Source organism: Ovis aries, chromosome 6 (genome assembly GCF_016772045.2).
Source record: "Ovis aries strain OAR_USU_Benz2616 breed Rambouillet chromosome 6, ARS-UI_Ramb_v3.0, whole genome shotgun sequence".
In the NCBI taxonomy this organism is placed as follows: Eukaryota; Metazoa; Chordata; class Mammalia; order Artiodactyla; family Bovidae; genus Ovis; species Ovis aries.
Window position 1 is genome coordinate 67,052,145 of NC_056059.1, and position 21,817 is coordinate 67,073,961.

Below are 21,817 nucleotides of genomic sequence, written 5' to 3' on the forward strand. Positions count from 1 at the left end.
TGTTGCTTGATAACCTATCATGACCAAGCAGTAGAAACAGCTCAACCTCTATGTTTTTCCTAATTTCTTCAATATACTTAAAATTTTACCCCCCAAAATGGGATCATTTACACATATTTTGATGCAGTCTTTTTTCCCCTGTAGACACCTTTTCTTTCTCTTTTCCTCAACCACCCTATCAAGTTTTGACTTTTTTATCAGTTCCTTTCATTGATATTAACTAATAAACATATCGCATGGACAACTTTTCTCTCTTTTGATATGTAGGGGATGTACCACTTTTGATTTGGGATAAGATACAGGCTTTAAATATTTCAGCGTCAAGGGAGATGAAAGGATTAAGTTATGATCATATACTATTCTGAGATCTTTATTGAATGCACTGAGGTTGATTGAATCCTGTGTTTTGTTCCTTCATAATGGAATGCTAAGCAAGATAAACTCTCAAGATATCTGCTGCTGCTGCTGCTAAGTCACTTCAGTTGTGTCCGACTCTGTGCGACCCCATAGACGGCAGTCCACTAGGCTCCTCCGTCCCTGGGATTCTCCAGGCAAGAATCCTGGAGTGGGTTGCCATTTCCTTCTCCAAGATATCTGGCAACCTCCAATTCTGGGATTTATGGTATCAAACTTTTTTTCTTAAGCATTAGACTCACATATGAACCTGATTTACAACAGTCACTAGAGGGCGATCACGTCACAAACATGTGAGGACGTTTAGCAACCACAGGGCTGTTTCCAATGTTTTCAGTGCTCAGCAGGGCATCTTGAACATAGATGAGGTTTAAAAAGATATCTGTTGAAAGAAATGTCGTGATGGAGTCTCAATGATAGCCCACCTTCCAAACTCTGAATTCAACCCCCAGACAGGATTGTTAACTAAATGATGTTACATCTTGGTGGCAACAGTGGTAAAGAACCGGCCTGCCGATGCAGGAGACAAAAGAGATGTGGGGTCCATCCCTGGGTCAGGAAGATCCCTGAAGGGGGAAATGGCTACCGACTACAGTATTCTTGCCTGGAGAATTCCACGGAGAGAGGAACCTGGCGGGGTACAATCCATAGGGTCGCAAGGAGTCAGACACAACTGAAGCGACTTAGCACGCACACAGTATCTTAAGTCATTGGGAATCATGTATTATGTTATGGTCATTTACATGAGAAAATGTCATGTAAATTGGCATGTATACGATCCTCAGGTTCACCTTTGCATCAAATTTTGTGGCTCAGACAGTAAAGTATCCATCTACAATGCAGGAGACCCAGGTTTGATCCCTCGGCGGAGAAGATCCCCTGGAGAAGGAACTGACTTACCCACTCCAGTATTCTTGCCTGGAGAATCCCATGGACGGAGAAACCTGGTGGGCTACAGTCCATGGACTCCCAAAGAGTCGGACGTGACTGAGCGACTACCACTTTCACTTTTCATTTTAAATCTCTATCTTTATTATTTTCAATAATTTGAAGAGCTATTATAAGGTGAACATCCTTGTAACCACCACTCAGGTCAAGAAATTGAACTTTACCAGACCATCACAGGCGCCCTTCCATATACCCTGTCATATGTCAACATTCTCCTCTTCTCCTACAAAGTAACTACTGAGTTTCAGAGTCATTACTTCCTTGTTCTTCTTTATAGCTTTATTACCTAAGTGTGTATGTACCACAACCTACATTCTACAGTTTGGCTACCCATTTTTGAAAACCTATCTCAGTCTCTTATAATAGCTATGTTCCCCCTCTATGTCTTATTTCTCCTTAATATTTAAGTATTGAAAAACCTGGGGACTTGACCTTGGAGGGCGCCAGTCTGGATTTTGCTGATGGAACACTCTAGGCAGGTAAAACATGTACCCCTGTACTCCTTGTTACCTGAACACTGGCAGCTGAAGCCAGGAGGCTGGTTAGGTTTCACCAGGACTTGGACAAGGTTCTAGGTGCTGTGATGTTCTCTCATCAAACGACATGTCCAGCGACTTCTCTTTGTGATGTCTACAGCTGCCTGTCCATGCTCAATGTCTCGTCCTATTAATTCTCCTGGTTACCATATGGCAATATTCTCATTCAATCAATTACTTTTCATTTACTCCTTGAAAATGCTGTTTGAGCCCATTCTTCTCACCTGACTCTTTGATCACACTTCTACACTCTCTGTTCCTCCAACTAGAGACTGCAAAGAGAGGCCAGAAAATTGACATACCCCTGAGAAATTATTCAAATAACAAAGCTGTTACTTCTTCCTGGATTTAACTTTTCAGTGGGAGGATCATACTGCCATCTTCCCACTCATATATACGATTTTGGTTTTCTTTTTCTGTTCTTCAAACACACTCAGCACAGTTTCCCTAGTATCTCACTGTCTCATCAGTTTCCTCTTTCATCACAGATGTTCTTGCCAGGTCCTTTCCATATATATTCAGCAAACGTTTGAACATCCCCTCTGCTGAGTGTCCAGCACTGGACTAGTCACTTGTCCCGCCATCCCTTCTGTGTTATTAAAATGAGTGTTGGAGGTAAAAGTACATGGGCAAACACGTAGAATGAAAGACTGCTGGAACACTATGGGAAACTCAGGGGAGTCCCTGAGGCATGACAGTCATTTCTGGCTTTGCATGGCCACAGTGGTCCTGGGTACAGGGAGGCAGAGAGAGACACATGCCCGGGAGCTGCTCCCTCCACCAGATTTCCCAGCTGTCCGGATCGCACAATGCAAGGTGCAAGTGATGGGTTAGTCCCTACACCCCCGACTGAGGGGACATTACATCCCTGTTCCTACTCCCCAAGGCAAGGAGCTATCTGCTTTTGCCTCCCAGCAGAGTACAGACGTATTAAAGATTCTGGGCGTGAGTGGATATGGTGACACTGGCCTATCACTGAACACTATTATCTGAGCTATATTGTTTAGGCTTTTGTTCTTCAAATTGTAGCCACTTGCGGGAATCTGAGATAAACCATGAAACTTATCCATTGAAAAATACAAAAACCATGAAGACATTTTTCACACCCTCTTTCAAGATGTTACTAATTTCTGCAGCCTCATCAGGCCACAAAGCAATCATTCTCAACTTGCACTGCACACTGGGGTCACCTGGGAGGTTTTGAAAATACTGATGCCTGGGCCCTACCCAACACATCTTCAGGGACAATTAGGAAGTTACATAATTTTTTATGGGACAACAAGAACCACTGTCTTTAAGAACTAGCGTCCCAGCAACTCCAGTGAGAGAGGCTGACTCCACCAGACAAAACATCCACATTTTCCAAACCCACATTCTCCACTGGCAGGCAGCCAGGGAATGACAGTGCTGATCACTTGTGCCCCAGAATCTAAATAACAACAGGATCTTATTGGTAGCAGCAAAGATTTTTAAGTGATTAATCACATTTTCAAGTGGTTAAGAGTTTTCTGAGGGGAGATGTTGCTTGTCCATGTTTTTATAGAGAACCAAGTAGACACACACCATTCTTTATCTACTTTGTGTGTGTGTGTCTACTCTTTGAAAAATAGGGAGTAGCATCTTTACTCTCAACTGGAGGTTAGACTTATACACTGTTTTTAATCACACACAAGGAATGGGGATGAGTGACTAGCCCAGTGCCTGACACTCAGAAGAGGAGGTGTTCGAGTGTCTGCTGAATATACATGGAGAGAGCCTGGCAAAAACATTTGTGGTGAAAGAGGAAGCTGCTGAGACAGTGAGATGCTAGGGAAATTGTGAGCGCATTTGAAGAACATAAAAAGGAAACCAAAATTAAATTATATATATGACTGGGAAGGTGGTAAATGATCCCCCTACTGAAAAGTAATCTCCAGGAAGGCTGAAATCATGTCTCCTTTCTTTTCCATAAAAGTGCACAGAGTCCCTGGAACATCACAGGCTAAGTACTGGTTGAATATATATATGAGCCAAGTTATCTAGTGCTCTTCCTACAAATTCTTTTATTTTGACAGATGAAAAGATATTTACATTTTTAATCTTAAAATATTTCAAGTATAGAGAAAACAGGAAAACATACACCTAGTGACTCCCCACCTAAACTTGATATGGGCTAACACTGCTCTCTCAAAATTTTTTAATCTAACAGTGCCATGCTATGTCAGATAACCCTCAAAACTTTAGTAAAATACACATGTCTGAGACAACACTGTCACTGTCCAAAACTCTGCAACCCAAGTTCAAAGTGAAGTAAAAGAAAAAAAAAAAAGATTCTGAACGAGTTCCAAGGAAGAGTCCGAGATAAGCAAAGACTAACCATATACACACATATACATATATTTAATGGAGTTTAGAGTGAATAAAATGGTAACATGTCTTAGTAGTCAGACTGGTAACTATCTGCACTGCTCTCTCCCTATGGGAAGTGGAGGACTGGGAATTGTGCTTTCAGCCAAACAGTTATTAAGTGCTCATGAAAATAAAAAATCTTGTCAGATGGATTATTAAGTGGCTGTCTCCCTCAGTCTCCTATCCAGCCCACTGTTTTCACCCCTAAAAGTCCCCTAAGGGGTATGGGCTTTCCCCACCCATAAGCTCTATGCTGACCCAGAAAAGTCATGAGTAAAATTAGGATCTGAAAACTTGAACAATTCCAGGGACCTGAACCCTTCAGCTTTTCAACCTCCCAGCCTCTAGGACCTTCACTGCCAGGATCTGTGCTAAGAAGCCACACCTTCTTGTCAACTGAAAGCTTGACAGACCTCTTCTGAATCTTAAGCCCAAGCTGACAGGGAGGCCAAAAATTAGTTCTAAAGAGTGTAAGAAGGGAGTAGACTATGAAGGCAGAGTCCAGAAGTAAGACACCATTACTAGAAATCAGGGCCTTTGGGGACTTTCTGATTCATTTTAAATTCCCCGGGAAAGTCTTTCTGCTCACCTTGCCCATTCCATCTTCCCCTAATTATCCCTCCTCATAAGCCAGTCTGGAGAAAGCCACCTGTCATTTGGAACCACCTGTCACCATTTGGAGCCTTTCCCCTGTCACCAACACAAATGAACACAACAGCCACAAGATTGTTCTAGGTCAGCAAAGTTCCTGGGAGGGTGAGAATACATTTTATCGCAAGAACAGACCGCCAAAATTTTATGTGGTTGTTTAGATGAATTTTATATCTGCTTCTCAGATAAAGTTTCTACTTTTGAGGCCGGGCTTTAAAAAGGAAGAACGATAGCCTCTGCCTGCAGATGGAGCCAGGAAAATAATATATAGGAGCTGATGCTGAGTGGAAAGTCATGCCAATGATATTAAACATGGATTTATAGCCCATTCACAGTGATACATTTGTTTATGATTTCAGTTAATTAAGACCACTTTGCTTCTTTTCTGCTACCACATGCAACCTTTAAAAAAAAAAAAGAAAAAATATATGCATATACATATTTTGGAGGGATTCCAGACTTCAGCATTTTAATGTAAATGAGAAAGAAAAACATTGAATGCATATCCTGACAGAGTGATTGCATTTGTCAGAGGCTGTACTTACTACAATTATTCACACTGTTGCTGGGGTCACAAAGAGAGTTACCACCACATGAATCAAGGCAAGAACTGTAGAGGCATCTTTGGTCTCCTTCTTGACATAGAGTCTGACCTACAGAAGAGAGAAAGGCGCATTCACTTTCATCAGCATCCGTAAGTAAATTCTAAGCACTAGTGTCTGAAGGATCCAGAGCTGAGGAAGGACACAACTCTAATTTCCTTCTAGCATCTTCAAAAATATTGAACACAAGCTGAGTAGGTACTTTCTGGATTAATTTTCCTGCAGCTAAATACAACACTGTTATTCCAGAAGGACTCTTCAGGAATGAAGAATCTAAAGGGCAACCCATCCTTTAAAAATAGGTTGTTCTAGTTTTTAATGAAAAAGAGAGCATCTTGTATTTACACGGGTGCATATAGCTGATGACAAAAGAAAACTCAAGTAATTTGAGGGAAGCGCCAATATTTTAAAGTCTCATTTGATCCCAGCTCTAGTCTTCCCTCTAAGGAAAATGCTCTCCTTAATAATAAATAGGGCATCAACATCAATATAATAAGGGTACTTTATCATGGCAGGATTGTAAGCAGCTGTTATCCATATTTTTGGTGTGTCTCTGGAAAGTAGCACTGCCCCAGCTGCAATGACCTGAGAATTAGGTTTCTTGTTTCCAAATGAATGACAACAGTAATGTCAGCCTAATGGCTTTTCCTTAAGGTACATGGAGAGAAAACTGCTTTTCCCATTGATTTCCTGGTCATTTGTAGATAAATGGAAAAGGCAATAAATTACTGCCCATTCTCTTTCTAGTTTGCCCCCATTATAGTCAATTATTTTTAGACACATCATCTGGACTCTACAATATTTTGCAAGGCATTTTTAAATATAAATAACAGTATAACAATCATTCTTACCTATAATTCTGACAATATTTATTATACTGGACTTTCTTATCTAGAATTCTAAGTTATATCTACAATCTTACCCATAATTCTAAATATAATATTTAGTATACTGGACTCTCTCTCCCTTCTAGTACCGTTAATGAACAACACTATATATCATAGCCTTGCAAAAAAGAGATATCGCTCCCTTTTTTTCAATATTTAGCAGATAAAAGGTTTTTTTGCAAGGTAAGTCAGGCTAAGTTCCATGAATACTAGTCTCTTTTAAAAAATTTTTATTCAGACACCATGCATTCATTATTTGAGCCAATATTAAGTGCTTGCTATGTGACAACTTAGTTTGCCAGCAAGGCACTGAGCATTAAAAGATTAAAAAAGTCTGATAGTTTCAACTCTAATTAGGGATATCTTCATGAACGAAATCTTATAATACCATATGATCATTGCTCCCTGAAGATACATGTAAAAAGCAGTAAAAGCAAATTAGGGCAGAAAGAAGAAAGCTTCTCAGAGGAGTTTTTAGGCAAATGGGATAAGCTGGGGTAAGAGGGAAGGATGGGTTTCCCAAGCCAATAGCAGGATGTATTGGAGTCACTCCCTTAGTTAAGGGAGACTAAACAGAAAGGCTGAGAGTGAAGCTGAGGGTTGTAAAGGCCTCTGTCTTGAATAGGGCTCCAAGCCCCGGGAGAAGCGATCCCGGCCCTCCTCCCAGCCTAGCCGACCATTAGCAGTCAGTGATTACTGCTGACAGTGACTCTGTTGTGTTGTAACTCGCTGCCCTTCACTCTCAGCTCTCTAAAGACAATGGCGTTCTCCCACCCCTCTACGCTACCTTGCTCTTTCTACCTTGGGGCCTTTGGACAAGCGGTTCCCTGTGTCTGAAATGCTTTCTCCAGTCCCACTATCCTTTGCTAATTCCATTCATTCTTCAGATAGTAGCTCCAATACATACTCTTCAGGGCAGCTTCCCAGAAGCCCTTTACCAGGACATGCATCCATAATAACAAATCCTAGCACCTTGAATTTCCTTCCTGGCCTGCATCCCTCCCTGGTTACCAGACCTACTGTTTCACGCCTATCTCTCCCAGAAGCCTGCCAGCCCCATGAGCTGTTCTGCTTGCCACTGAATTCCAAGCACCACAATATACTTTTAGTATGTTGAATTTAGCAGAGTGAATAATCTAAATTCGCTACAATTTCACTTTCCTTTTTTTTATATTTTATCATGTGATTTTTCTTGAATCTCACAGATATAAAGAAATACCGGCAAATCCTGCCACTGCATAGTAAAGAATACAAAATTATTTCAAACAGCATTGAATTATGTAGAGATAAAGAACTATTTGATCTAAAGGGAGCTTCTTGGCTGATATGGAATAACTCAAGGCCAGAAAAGGATTTCCTCCTGAATTTTCAAAACTGGTAAAACAAAGCTATCCTTATCTAGTTTTTTATGGAATAAATCTGTGATTAAAAGGCTCTCTCTTTTGGTCTACAATGCATTCTCATTAAAACTATTCTAATATCAATACTCATTACAGCAAATCTAATTTAGTTACAGGTGACCAAGCTCATTAGCTGATGTGGGATACACACAGCCTATGACAGGCTTTCAGGTACCAGCCACAGAAAATAGCTTATCTTTACATTTATGGAGTACTCAACACATGTCATCTCTATGAAGTAGTTATCATTATTCTGAGATTATAGATACAGAAACTGAGAAGTAACAGGCTTAAATTACTGGCCCAAAGTCAACCAGGGAGTAAGTGGGAGCTGGGGTCTGAACCCAGGCAGCTGAGCGGCAACCTCCACATTCCTAACAACAAGGCTATGTTAGTAAGACGCAAGTAAGACTTATAGACAAACGTAGTGGTTTTTAAGTCAAAAGATATCACTAGCCCTGTACTGAGAGATACTTCTACACAAACTGAGGCTTAAGACAATCAGGGTAGAGCTTTCTTTTCCAACAGAAAACCAATTTATTTGACTTACTTTTTCTTTGAGGGCTTCACAGATAATAAGACTGCTTTTAAAATGTGTTCCAGCATATTGTTTGGCAATGGGAGGCATTAAATGGCTTCTCTGCACATGGTTATTTTTGGAAGCCATTGCATTCAATTTCAGAAGCCATTTCCTTCTAACTGGAATCTAATTGAACTGAATAGTATGTGCTACACTTTTCTCTTTATTGTAGTGTTTCCCCATAAAACAGCTAACTGAATCTACCTGTGCTGTTTAAGTGTTTAACCACTATTTTTTACCCTTAGGAATGAGTTTTCAGTGTAAGTTGCCTGAGACATGTATTTACCACAAAAAAAGGTTTCTGGCTGACTGGAACTGTGGGGACCAGTGCATTAGGCAATCTGAAACTATTTCTGTGGGAATCCTTTAAGCACCAGGTAACTTTCAACGTTTTGTTTTGCTCCCAAGGAAAGACTATTTCTGGGGTTGGAACACACACTTACCATCACTACAACTCTCCTCATCACTTCCATCCTTACAGTCCTCGTCTCCATCACACTGGAAAGTGCTGGGGATGCACTGTCCATTTCTGCATTCCACCAGACCCTGGCTGTGACATGCTAGGGAACACCAAAATAACATGCATTTTAATTATCTGTATTTCTTTCAGTGTGCGGATCATATCCATGATTCCCATTTATCTGGCATCACCAAGAAATGAAGTGTTCTAAACATCTGAATGCTCTGCCCAAATGAATGAATGTGTCACTAAGGTTTTTCATCCCAAGTGTTCTTGGAATGCAAGGTTTTCTATCTGGAATTTCTCTTACCCTATTAAGTAGCACTTGCTTAAAACTAACCTTTTCTAGATCACTGCATAAGTGAAATAGTATTAACAATGGTAGTAGTTATACTGGACTGCCCAGGTGGCTCATTGGTAAAGAATCTGCCTGCAATGCAGGAGACGTGGGTTCAATCCCTGGGTCAGGAAGATCCCCTGGAGAAGGGAATGACAATCCACTCCAGTATTCTTGCCCGGGAAATCCCATGGACAGAGGAGCCTGGTGGGCTACAGTGCATGGAGTCACAAAAGAATCGGATGTTACTTAGCGACTAAACAACAAGCAGTTATACCAATGATATGAAAACTACAATTTATTAAAGGTTTACTTAGTGGCAATAGCTGTGCTAGGAGTATTACATGTCTAATCTCAAATCCTCATAACGAATTTGTAAAGTGCAAGTTATCAACCTAGTTTAGAATAAAGAAACTGAAGCTTAGAGACTTTAGTGTGTGTGCCATACTCTCAAGGCTGTTGAAAAGTAGGGCCAGAATATGGAAGGAAGATTTTCTAATCCTGAGCCCCAGCATTTCACTCTGCACCAACCTGACCTAATGCACCAATGAAATGCATTATACCTACCCCACAGTAAACACTTTATTTCAAAACTTGCTTATGACATCCTATATTTAAAAGGATGATCTAGTGACCATTAACCTTCCAGGAACTGGTTGTCTTAATTCTATCCCTATTGTCTTTTAAAGCATCAGAAACCCCTGTATCATGTGACCTCAGCCTTCACAAAGTTGCTGTCTACATACACACATAAGCACCATGTTCTTGCTTTTCCAAGATCCATCAAAATACAGTCCATCCTGTTCCACAATGTCCACTCAGTCAGGACTCAGATGATATTCCAGTTCAAATATAATTCAGGAAAGAGGAAAGCTGGGCATAGTGTTTGTTAATTAATTTAAATGAGTTTTCTTATGTCAAAATAAAAGCCATGCAACCTACATTTCTATTTTTGCCTTAAATTACAAGCAAATTAAACAGCTAATCTCTTATGTAGCCACTGTTTCTACTTTTATTAGACAGTAAAAGATGGAATAAAAAGTTTAATTAGCTTGAATATGCATAAAATGCACCACATTAACTCTTTCAGGTCAATATCACTCTTCTTTAGCTTCTATTTAATCATTTTATTATTCCCTATCGAGTATAATATACTTTCTAGGAAAAAAATGTGGCAAGCCATACTAGATTTTATTAGGTGGTATAACAGCTACCTGAAGAGTCTTTTTTAAAAAAAAAAAACAATTGAAGTATACTTGATTTATAATAGTTAGTTTCAGGTATATAGCACAGTGATTCAGTCATACATGTATACATCCATGTATATGTACCTATTCCTATTGGTTACTGCAAAATATTAAGTATAGTTCACTATGCTATACAGTAGATCTTGTTGGTTATCTATTTTATATACAGCAGTGTGTCTATGCTAATTCCAAAGTCCTAATTTATTTTTCCTTTTCTTTCCCCTTTGGTAACATAAATTTGTTTCCTGTGTCTATGAGTCTGCTTCTGTTTGGCAAATAAGTTCATTTGTGTAATTTTTTAGATTCCACATATAGGTGATGTCATATGCTACTTGTCTACCTCTGTCTAGCTTCTTTCACTTAGTATGATAATCTACAGGTCCATCCATGTTTCTGCAAATGGCATTATTTCAGCATTTTTTATGGCTGAGCAACATTCTACAGTATACACAGACCACATCTTCTTTATCCATTCATTCTGTCAAGGAACATTTAGGTTGCTTCCGTGTCTTGAAGTCACTCAGTCGTGTCCAACTCTTTGCCACCCCATGGATGGTAGCCTACCAGGCTCCGCCATCCATGGGATTTTCCAGGCAAGAATACTGGAGTGGGCTGCCATTTCTTTCTGCAGGAGATCTTCCCAAACCAGGGATCGAACCCGGGTCTGCTGCTATGAATATATGGGTACGTGTACCCTTTTGAATTTTGGTTTTCTCCAGATATACTCACCAGAAATAAGACAGGCTCTGAAGTAATAATATCATCACACACTCTGTGTAATTCCATCAGCCCTGAAGGCTCTCTTCTCTCTGTCAGTTCTCACTATGCTCTCTGACAAATGGTGGGCATGTGTGGAGGCTCTTGCTTAACTGCTAATATATTGTTTGCAGACAGAAAGTTCCCAGTCTCTGGGGAGACTATCTGCTTTGACAAAGTCACAAAAGAAGGTTTGTGGGTAATGCGAGAGGAAACAGCCACCTGCTTGGCCAGAGTGGCCAACTCAGGCTTTGAGTTTTGGGAAAAGAAATTCAGACATCAGTTATACTACACTGTTACTGTCATCATGCCATTCAATTATCATCTGTATAGGCCAGGACCAAAGTGTAAGAATGCACTGTTTAGATAGTGAATCTTGAGTGTATTTGACCAAACAGACAGAAGTGGGAAAATGAACAAGATGAAAACCTTCAGGGCACTCACAGCAATTGACTTCATCGGATTTATCCACGCAGTCGTGGTCCCCATCACACACCCATTCAATGGCAATGCAGCGCCCGTCTCCACAGCGATGCTCCTCTACAGGGTTGCAATCTGGAGGAAGCAAGCAAGTCAGGAAAATGGAGAGAACCAGCATGACAAACACTTGGAATGTATGGTTCATAGTGCCAGTACAAGTTAGAAAGTTCTTCTGTCACTAAATTATACACTACCAAAAATTTGAGAGCTAATCACAAAGTCAAAATGGTAAACAAGCAAGAAGAATTCAGCTGGTTTTATTAATAATTCAGGAGAGGACATTCAGAATCAAACACAGTTCTTTAAAATGTGGCGCTCAGTGGTAAATCCATCTGCTAATTCAGGAGACATGGGTTCGATCCTTGGGTTGGGAAGATCCCCTGGAGAAAGAAACTGCAACCCACTCCAGTATTCTTGTCTGGGAAATCCCATAGACAAAGGAGCCTGGTGGGCTACAGTTCACAGGGTCACAGAAGAATTGAACATGACTTAGCAACTAAACAACAACAACTTTAAAAGGTTCATTCCTCTTTCTAACTGAGATATAATTGACATAAAATGTTGTGTAAATGTATGCTAAATGAGATAAGTTAGAGAAAAATACTGTATATCACATGTGGAAAAAAGCTGAATTTGTACAACATAAAGACAACTGGCTAGCAGGGGCTGGTGTGGGCTGTATTGGAAAGATGTTGTTTACAGGTACAAACGTGCAACTAGTATGTGGATTCCTCCTTTAAAAGATAAGATGAGCTTTTGAACGTAAAACAAACCCTTGATGTGTCCACAGCAGAAGTCGCCCTGTAGCGCCTGGCAATCAAATACAGGCGAGGTCTTTGGTTATATATAACAAAAGGATCAAGAACTGCAAGCAGAGTTTTGCTCAAGAGCTCAAAATCTAACCATGAGCCACTGACTCCAACCAGAGAAGAAACAAACACTTTCAAAGAGACAAAAACATGTTAACTCCCATTCCCATTCCACTTCTTTTATGTTTCCTTAGTATGACTTTACCCAAGAAATATTACATTTACACATAAGATATGGCAGACTAGTAATTGAAAAAGCCTGCTCTTCCTGAAAATTAAGAAACCAATCATTTTGTGATTTAACTCCCTAACCACACTAACAATGAACTACAGGATTTTGATTATAAGTCCCTACAATTTTCAATGAAAACCTTTAGGGAAATAATGTTACTTACCACAGTTTTGTTCATCACTCAGATCTCCACAGTCATCATAGCCATCACACACCAGGCTATAATTAAGGCACTTGCCTGTGTGACAGTGAAACAGATTCTTGCTGCAATCTGGGGGGAAAAAAAAACAAGCCACTGATGGGTCATCAGAGCATAAAAGGATGTTACAGTAGTAGCTGGTATAATATAACAGAAGCATATCATGGGGGGGGGGTGGGGATCATAATGGTGACCTGGTCCACATCTGCTGTTTCCCAGGGGAGGAAGACTGTGGTGTGGAGGGAGCCACTGATGTGCTCAAGGTCATATAACAAGTTACTGTGGAACCATGACGAGGATCCACTGGCTCCCAAGCCAATGCTCTTACCACTCCCTGAAAATACCCACGTTCCACTCTATGTCACTTGAAAGCTTCCTTATAGCCGAATATGAGAAAACACATTCTCAATCCACCATAGTTTCTAGTGAAGTTCAGTTTCATACAGAATGAATACTTCATAGACAGTGAGTAGTTATTTCTTTAAAAAGTTTACTTTTTTTTTTCAATTTTTATTTTTACTTTATTTTACTTCACAATACTGTATTGGTTTTGCCATACATTGACATGAATCCACCACGGGTATACATGCGATCCCAAACATGAACCCCCCTCCCACCTCCCTCCCCACAACATCCCTCTGGGTCATCCCCATGCACCAGCCCCAAGCATGCTGTATCCTGCATTGGACATAGACTGGTGATTCAATTCTTACATGATAGTATACATGTTTCAATGCCATTCTCCCAAATCATCCCACCCTCTCCCTCTCCCTCTGAGTCCAAAAGTCTGCTATACACATCCGCTTCTGTTTTTTGCTGTCTTGCATACAGGGTCATAATTGCCATCCTTCTAAATTCCATATATATGTGTTGGTATACTGTATTGGTGTTTTTCTTTCTGGCTTACTTCACTCTGTATAATCGGCTCCAGTTTCATCCCATCTCAACAGAACTGATTCAAATGTATTCTTTTTAATGGCTGAGTAATACTCCATTGTGTATATGTACCACAGCTTTCTTATCCATTCATCTGTTGATGGACATCTAGGTTGTTTCCATGTCCTGGCTATTATAAACAGTGCTGTGATGAACATTGGGGTACATGTGTCTCTTTCAGTTCTGGTTTCCTTGCTGTGTATGCCCAGCAGTGGGATTGCTGGAAGTTTACTTTAAAATGAAAGTCTAGTTTTGTCAATGGTAAACACAGACATAACAAAGAGAAAAAGTCATTTACATTACAGAGTCGTTACATACTCACACAACTTTACCACTTAAATCAACTGAATGTTTCATAGCATGACCCTCAGATAAGCAGTACTGTCCTAGATTATGATGCCAAGATAAGAAAAAGTGATGTAACCCTAATTGCCAAATTCAGACTTAAATTGAAGAAAGTGGGTAAAACCACTGGACCATTCAGGTACGACCTAAATCAAATCCCTTATGACTATACAGTAGAAGTGAGAAATAGATTTAAGGGACTAGATCTGATAGACAGAGTGCCTGATGAACTATGGATGGATGTTCATGACATTGTACAAGAGACAGGGAGCCAGACCATCCCCAAGAAAAAGAAATGCAAAAAAGCAAAATGGCTGTCTGAGGAAGCCTTACAAATAGCTGTGAAAAGAGGAGAAGAGAAAAGCAAAGGAGAAAAGGAAAGATGTACCCATTTGAATGCAGAGTTCCAAAGAACAGCAAGGAGAGATAAGAAAGCCTTCCTCTGTGATCAGTGCAAACAAATAAAGGAAAACAATAGAATGGAAAAGACTAGAGATCTCGTCAAGAAAAAAAAGATGGGCTCAGTAAAGGACAGAAATGGTATGGACCTAACAGAAGCAGAAGATGTTAAGAAGAGGTGGCAAGAATACATGGAAGAACTGTACAAAAAAGATCTTCACAACCCAGATATCATGATGATGTGATCACTCAACTAGAGCCAGACATCCTGGAATGTGAAGAAAAGTGGGCCTTAGAAAGAAGCATCACTACAACAAAGCTAGTGGAGGTGATGGAATTCCAGTTGAGCTATTTCAAATCCTAAAAAATGGTGCTGTGAAAGTGCTGCACTCAATATGCCAGCAAATTTGAAAAACTCAGTAGTGGCCACAGGACTGGAAAAGGTCAGTTTTCATTCCAATCCCAAAGAAAGGCAATGCCAAAGAATGCTCAAACTACCACACAATTGCACGCATCTCACACGCTAGTAAAGTAATGCTCAAAATTCTCCAAGCCAGGCTTCAGCAATATGTGAACCGTGAACTTCCAAATGTTCAAGTTGATTTTAGAAAAGGTAGAGGAACCAGACATCAAATTGCCAAGATCCACTGGATCATTAAAAAGGCAAGAGAGTTCCAGAAAAACATCTATTTCTGCTTTATTGACTATGCCAAAGCCTTTGACTGTGTGGATCACAATAAACTATGGAAAATTCTGAAAGAGATGGGAATACCTGACCACCTGATCTGCCTCTTGAGAAACCTATATGCAGGTCAGGAAGCACCAGTTAGAACTGGACATGGAACAACAGACTGGTTCCAAGTAGGAAAAGGAGTATATCAAGGCTGTGTATTGTCACCCTGCTTATTTAACTTCTATGCAGAGTATATCATGAGAAACGCTGGGCTGGAGGAAGCACAAGCTAGAATCAAGATTGCCGGGAAAAATATCAATAAACTCAGATATGCAGATGACACCACCTTTATGGCAGTAAGTGAAGAAGAACTAAAGAGGCTCTTGATGAAAGTGAAAGTGGAGAGTGAAAAAGTTGGCTTAAAGCTCAACATTCAGAAAACTAAGATCATGGCATCCAGTCCCATCACTTCATGGCAAATAGATGGGGAAACAGTGGCTGACTTTATTTTTGGGGGCTTCAAAATCCCTGCAGACAGTGACTGCAGCCGTGAAATTAAAAGACACTTACTTCTTGGAAAGAAAGTTATGACCAACCTACACAGCATATTAAAAAGCAGAGACATTACTTTGTCAGCAAAGGTATGTCTAGTTAAGGCTATGGTTTTTCCAGTAGTCATGTATGGATGTTGGACTGCAAAGAAAGCTGAATATGGAAGAATTGATGATTCTGAACTGTGGTACTGGAGAAGACTCTTGAGAGTCCCTTGGACTGCAAGGAGATCCAACCAGTCCATCCTAAAGGAGATCAGTCCTGGGTGTTCATTGGAGGGACTGATGCTGAAGCTGAAACTCCAATAGTCTGGCCACTGATGCGAAGAGCTGACTCATTTGAAAACACCCTGATGCTAGGAAAGATTGAGGGCAGGAGGAGAAGGGGACAACAGAGGATAAGATGGATGGATGGCATCACCGACTCAATGGACATGAGTTTGGGTAAACTCCAGGAGTTGGTGATGGACAGGGAAGCCTGGAGTGCTGTGGTCCATGGGGTCGCAAAGAGTCGTACACAACTGAGTGACTGAACTGCACTGAACTGAACCTCAAGAAGCTTACAGTTTGATGTTGGAATAAACATCATGGAAGGAAATTTTAGTAAGACAGATCTTGTTCTTGAGTAAACCAGAACTCCTATCCTAGTTCTTCCATCTATTGGCTATGATGTTGAGTGTATTAGTTAAAATTTGCGTCTGTAAACTTAATTATGAAAAGAACAACTATTTAATAGAGTTAGGGGAAGACATAAATAATAATGTATGTAAGATGCCAAGGCAATTCAATGGGAAAAGAATACTCTTCAACAAACGATGTGGGGACAACTGGGTTTCAAGTATGCAAAGTTGAACTCTGATCTCTATCTCAAACCATATCAAAAAATCTCGAAAAGGATTATAGATTTCAATGTAGAGTTAAAATTATGAAGCGTCTAGAAAAAAAATAAGAAAAAAGTCTTTCTGATGGGGGTGGCAAAGAATTCTTGGATATGATAATAAAAGCACAAACCTAAAAAATAATAAATGATATTCATTAAAATTCAAAAGATCTTCCCAGTTAGTAAAGAATACGCCTACAATGCATGAAACCTGAGTTTGATTCCTGGGCTGGAAAGATCCCCTGGAGAAGGGAATGGCTACCTACTCCCGAATTCTTGCCTGGAGAATCCCATGGACAGATTCCTTGGGCTGTTACAGTCCATGGGGTCGCAAAGAGTCAGAAATGACTGAGCGACTAAACACTTCCACTTTTAAAATTAAAAACATTTGTGCTTCCAAAGATGCTGTTTTAAAGACGAGAAGACAAGTCACATGCTGAAAAAAAATATTTTCAAAGCATGTATCTGATAAAGGACTTATATCCAGAATATGCATAGATATCTTACACTCAATAATAAGACAAACCACCCAATTACAAAGAAACAAAAGAACTTGAATAGAAAGTCTTCATGAAAGATATACAAATGGCTGATAAGCACATGAAAAGGTGCTCAGTGTAATTCATCATTAAGGAAATGCAAATAAAACCACAATAAGTAATAGCTGTAATAGATAAGACAGACAATATCAAGTATTAACAAGGATTCTGAGAAATTGAAACCCTCATAAGTAGTTGGTGGGGGTGTAAAATAATAATGCCACATTGGACAGCAGTTTGTCAGCTTCTTATAAGCTTAACTATGACTTCATGAGATTCATGAATTCCACTCTTAGAAATCTAAGTAGAAGAGAAGTGAAACCCAAAGACTGGCATGTGAATGTTTATCGCAGTCTTATTCATAATAGCCAAAGCCTAGAAATAATCCAAATGCTCAACAACTGGTAAGTGTACAAGCAAAATGTGGTGCATTCATACAATGGGACACTGTTCATCAATTGAAAGTATCAAGCTACTGATGCATGTGACAGCAGCAATGAAGCTCAGATACCTTTTGCTAAGTGAAAGAAACCAAATACAAAAACCACATATTGTGCGACCCATTTATAAAGTTTCTGGAAAAGGCAAACTTACAGAGACAGATGTGGCTGTGGCTGGAGATGTAGGAGTGAGGACTGAATGCAGATAAATAGGAGGGAAATGTGGGGAAAGATGGGAAAGTTCTAGAAGTGGATCGTGGTGAGGGTTTCATAATCCTATAAATTTACTAAATAACTTTACAGTAGATAAGTTATACCTCAAGGAGGTAAAAATGTTTACATGTAAAGGCTGTAGTTAGTAGCAACTAAATTTCTTAAATGTATTAGATTGGTCAAAAAGTTCATTCAGGTGTTTTTGTAAGATGTCATGGAAAAATCCAAATGAACTTTTGGCCAACCCAATATTATGTTTTCCCTTGGAGTGAATTAAGTTCGAAAACAGATTCTTAAGGCTGGAGAGGGATCATGGAAGACGTGCAGAATTTTAGTAGAGTGGATGGAATGAAAATTTCAGCATGTTTCAAGTAGAAGGAAAGAACAAAGCAAGGAAAGCAAGAAGCAAGAACAAAGGAAAGAAGTGAGAAATAAAGTCACGTATGAGGATCAGTCTGCTTGACTGGTAAAGGTCAAGAATCTAATGGTAAACATCCCAGCCTCCTGAATTCCAGCTAATTGTTTCTCCTGAAGCAAAAGTCTGCCTCTGATACAATCGGTGATGGGTACTTTACCTTGGGGCTTCCCAGGTCTCATTAGTGGTAAAGAGCCCGCCTGCCAAATGCAGGAGATGTGGGTTTGATCCCTGGGTCAGGAAGATACCCCGGAGGAGGGCACAGCAACCCACTCTAGCATTCTTGACTGGACAGAGGAGCGTGGTGGGCTACAGTGTTGCAAAGAGTTAGACATGACTAAAGCGACTTTGCACACATGCACCCCTTTAAACATCCCCAATTCTATAACAATTCATTATCAAAAATATTAGGCACTGACTAGTGAAACTGTGAGCCACATCAAAATATTATACTTGTTATTTACATGAATCATCAGCTTCTATTTCAAAGAGCACTCGTCTAAGAAGTCACAAATACTTTCAGAATCACACCATTTTAGAAATGGAATGTGCCTTAGAGATCATCTGTTCAGCACCATCGTTAAGAGGGCATACACACATGCACACACATAAACACATACAGAACCTTGTAAGTCCTTTTTTTTTTCTCATTTCCCCTAGGCCAAATAATTTTCAAATAAGGACAACCATCATAAGGGAAAACATAAGGACTAAAAAGAGGTGCCAGTTTTCACCTTGACCGTACTATTTCCCCCCATTCAGCCTAGGGTGCTAACTCCCCATCCTGCACCCTACTGCCAGCTGAGCTGCCCACACACTTACCGGCTGAGTCAGGAAAGGTTGATTGAGGTTCTCCTGCCCACTGAGCTAAGTTGGGGAACTTGTGCATCAAGTTTCCTTGGGAAATGTTAAAGATCTTTTTGACTTTTGTTTTATTTTCATCTCTTATGAGAAGTTTTGAATCAGCATGCTAGAATCAGCATTACGGGGGATCTTCACCTTGACCATCAGTGCAGAAGTACTTACATCACCAGAAGGAGGAGGCAGTGTGAAGGGGTGATAAATTTTAAAACATACGAATTAATTTTTTTTAAGCAGTACACTTCACTTTTTTGGATGGTAGGACTGGAGAATCAAATATTTCTTTCAGAATCTGATTAACCTGAGAACGCTTAAAATATTTCTAAGGTCCATTCTGGGACCCCTGACAATTCATACAAAAAACGCTCATTGGATATATTTTGTAAATTAATGCTGTCATTGATTAACTTATTTCATAAATGGAGATGATTCAAATATGTTTTTTTATAATTCCTCATTATTCATACAGGTACAAGCTCAACTTTCCACTGCTATGATTTTCTTGGTTAGAAGCCATTCTCAGACGTTAGACACAAAATTAGCTGCATTTGAAAAACAACTTGTTACCTCCCTAAGGTCTGTATGATTAGTAAACACAGAAAACCTTAACCAGAGGCACTGCACACCCAGAAATACATAGCAAATAACAAAGATCACAGTGCTTCCTTTTATTGGAATAAATGTTTGTTTCACCTGAAAAGACATGCTCTAAGTGCAATTTGGGGCCAACAGATCAAAACTTACAGAAGCTGCTTGCTGTGCTTTTCTTGCTCAATACAAGCATAATTTTGCATTAACTGGGTGGGTATTTTTCTAGATACAGATCTTTTTTTTCTGAATGAGAGTTTTGATACAAAATACTACTTCTAAAGTTCTTGCATGTTAATATTTATTTCAGTCTGGCATCTTACACCATTAACTTTTATCCCCCAAAATTGTTATTAAATGAAAAGAGACAGGTAAGGAACAGAAAATCTTTCTTCAAGAGGCTCATTCAATTTGCTGAGTCTCTTGAGTCTATAAACATAATCATGTTGCCTTAACTCAGGATTCAAGTAGGGATGCTCAATTTCCACCCAGAAACAGCCTTGTTTTGAGATGACTGAGAGGTTAACCAGTTTGCCCACAGTTTTCCAGCTTGTTACAGTGACCTGGGCTTCTTGATGTCCTGAGGGTTTTCAGCTATTGACTTCTAGCTCCAAAATGGGATTTCTCAACTGCAGTACTGTGGACACTTGGGGCTGGGTGACTCTGTTGTGGGGAGCTATCCTGTATGCTGCATGTTTAGCAACAATACCAGCCACTGCCCACTAAATGCCAGTAGCGTCCCCTTAAACTTCCCCGGTGGTTACAATCAAATAGGTCTCCATAAAGTACAAAACATCTAGAAGGGAATATTGCCTCCGACAGAGAGCTGCTGTTCTGGGATATCCAAGCATCACCTTATTCCAAAGCCAGTTTTAATCCTGTCTTTCCCATTGGCTCTCTCATGCCAGTCTGGCAACCAGTGATCTGTGCTCTTCTCTCTCACAAGATCTTTCTGTTTATACCATCTTTTGCTTTGCCATACCTATTATATTGGGCTTCCCAGGTAGCACTAGTGGTAAAGAACTGGCCTACCAATGCAGGAGACATAAGAGACACGGGTTCAATCCCTCAATTGGGAAGATCCCCTAGAGAAGGGCATGGCAACCCACGTCAGTATTCTCGCCTAGAGAATCCCATGGACAGAGGAGCCTGGCGGGCTACAGTCCACGTGGTCGCAAAGAGTCCGACACAACTGAAGGGACTTAGCATGCACATCTATTACATTGTTCTAAAATGTGATATTTAATTATCTCTGTGTTTATGTTATGATCTCTATGCCATTTCCCTGATTAGACTAAAAGGCTTATGAAGCAAAAAAAATCATGTCTTAACAGTCTTTATATTTACTACATATCTAGAACATGCTTCACACATAGCAGGAATTGAAGACTATCCAATATCATTCCATATCATCAGATGGTCTCAAAACAGGAGTGAATTTTCCAGACATCTGAAACTTCTTCCATTAGGGCAGAATGAAATATTTTTATTTTTATTAATTTGGTAGAAATCTTTGTAGTATTTATTTGCTCCCTGTCTTAATAGATATAGTAGCTACAGTCATTTTTGATGATTCAGAAACATTATTTGGAATATCAGTTTTTATTCTGTGCTACTTGGGTAGCCTCCTTTCCAAGATAGCCTCATGTGGTGCTACTTTTAAAACAATTGTGCATATGGTAGTATTTCTGTCTCCTCCACAATGTATCACCTGACCTTTGGTGGGACAGGAATGGGAGGGATGTTGGAAGGACGACATGGAGAATAAGATAGCAACCACAGTCACAACCATAAATCCTAATGCCTTTTGAGAATTACTGCATGCCAGGCACTGGTCTCTGTACTTGACATCTAGTGATTCATTGTTCTGCTCAACAATTCTAGAGATAGTTAGTATAATAATATTATTTATTGTCTTCACTTTACTGATGAGGACACTAAGACCCCAGAGAGATGGAGTACCTTCCATATTTACAGAGGTAGGAAATGATAAAGAAGAAATAGGAGGGGATTCCCTGGTGGCTCAGTGGTAAAGAATTTGCCTGCCAGTG

The 21,817-nt window shown here is 39.9% G+C and overlaps 1 protein-coding gene across 7 annotated transcripts in view; it reads right to left on the reverse strand.

Annotated features, from left to right (window-relative positions):
* CORIN (corin, serine peptidase) overlaps window positions 1-21,817 on the reverse strand; it is a 297,895-nt gene that overhangs the window by 76,811 nt on the left and 199,267 nt on the right. For all 7 annotated transcript variants that reach the window (XM_060417076.1, XM_060417075.1, XM_060417074.1 and 4 more), the window contains 4 exons: window positions 12,891-12,998; window positions 11,651-11,761; window positions 8,850-8,966; window positions 5,483-5,590 (listed from right to left, as the gene is read on the reverse strand). In XM_060417076.1, the coding sequence (XP_060273059.1) occupies window positions 5,483-5,590; window positions 8,850-8,966; window positions 11,651-11,761; window positions 12,891-12,998 (444 nt within the window). The remainder of the gene's footprint in view (window positions 1-5,482; window positions 5,591-8,849; window positions 8,967-11,650; window positions 11,762-12,890; window positions 12,999-21,817) is intronic.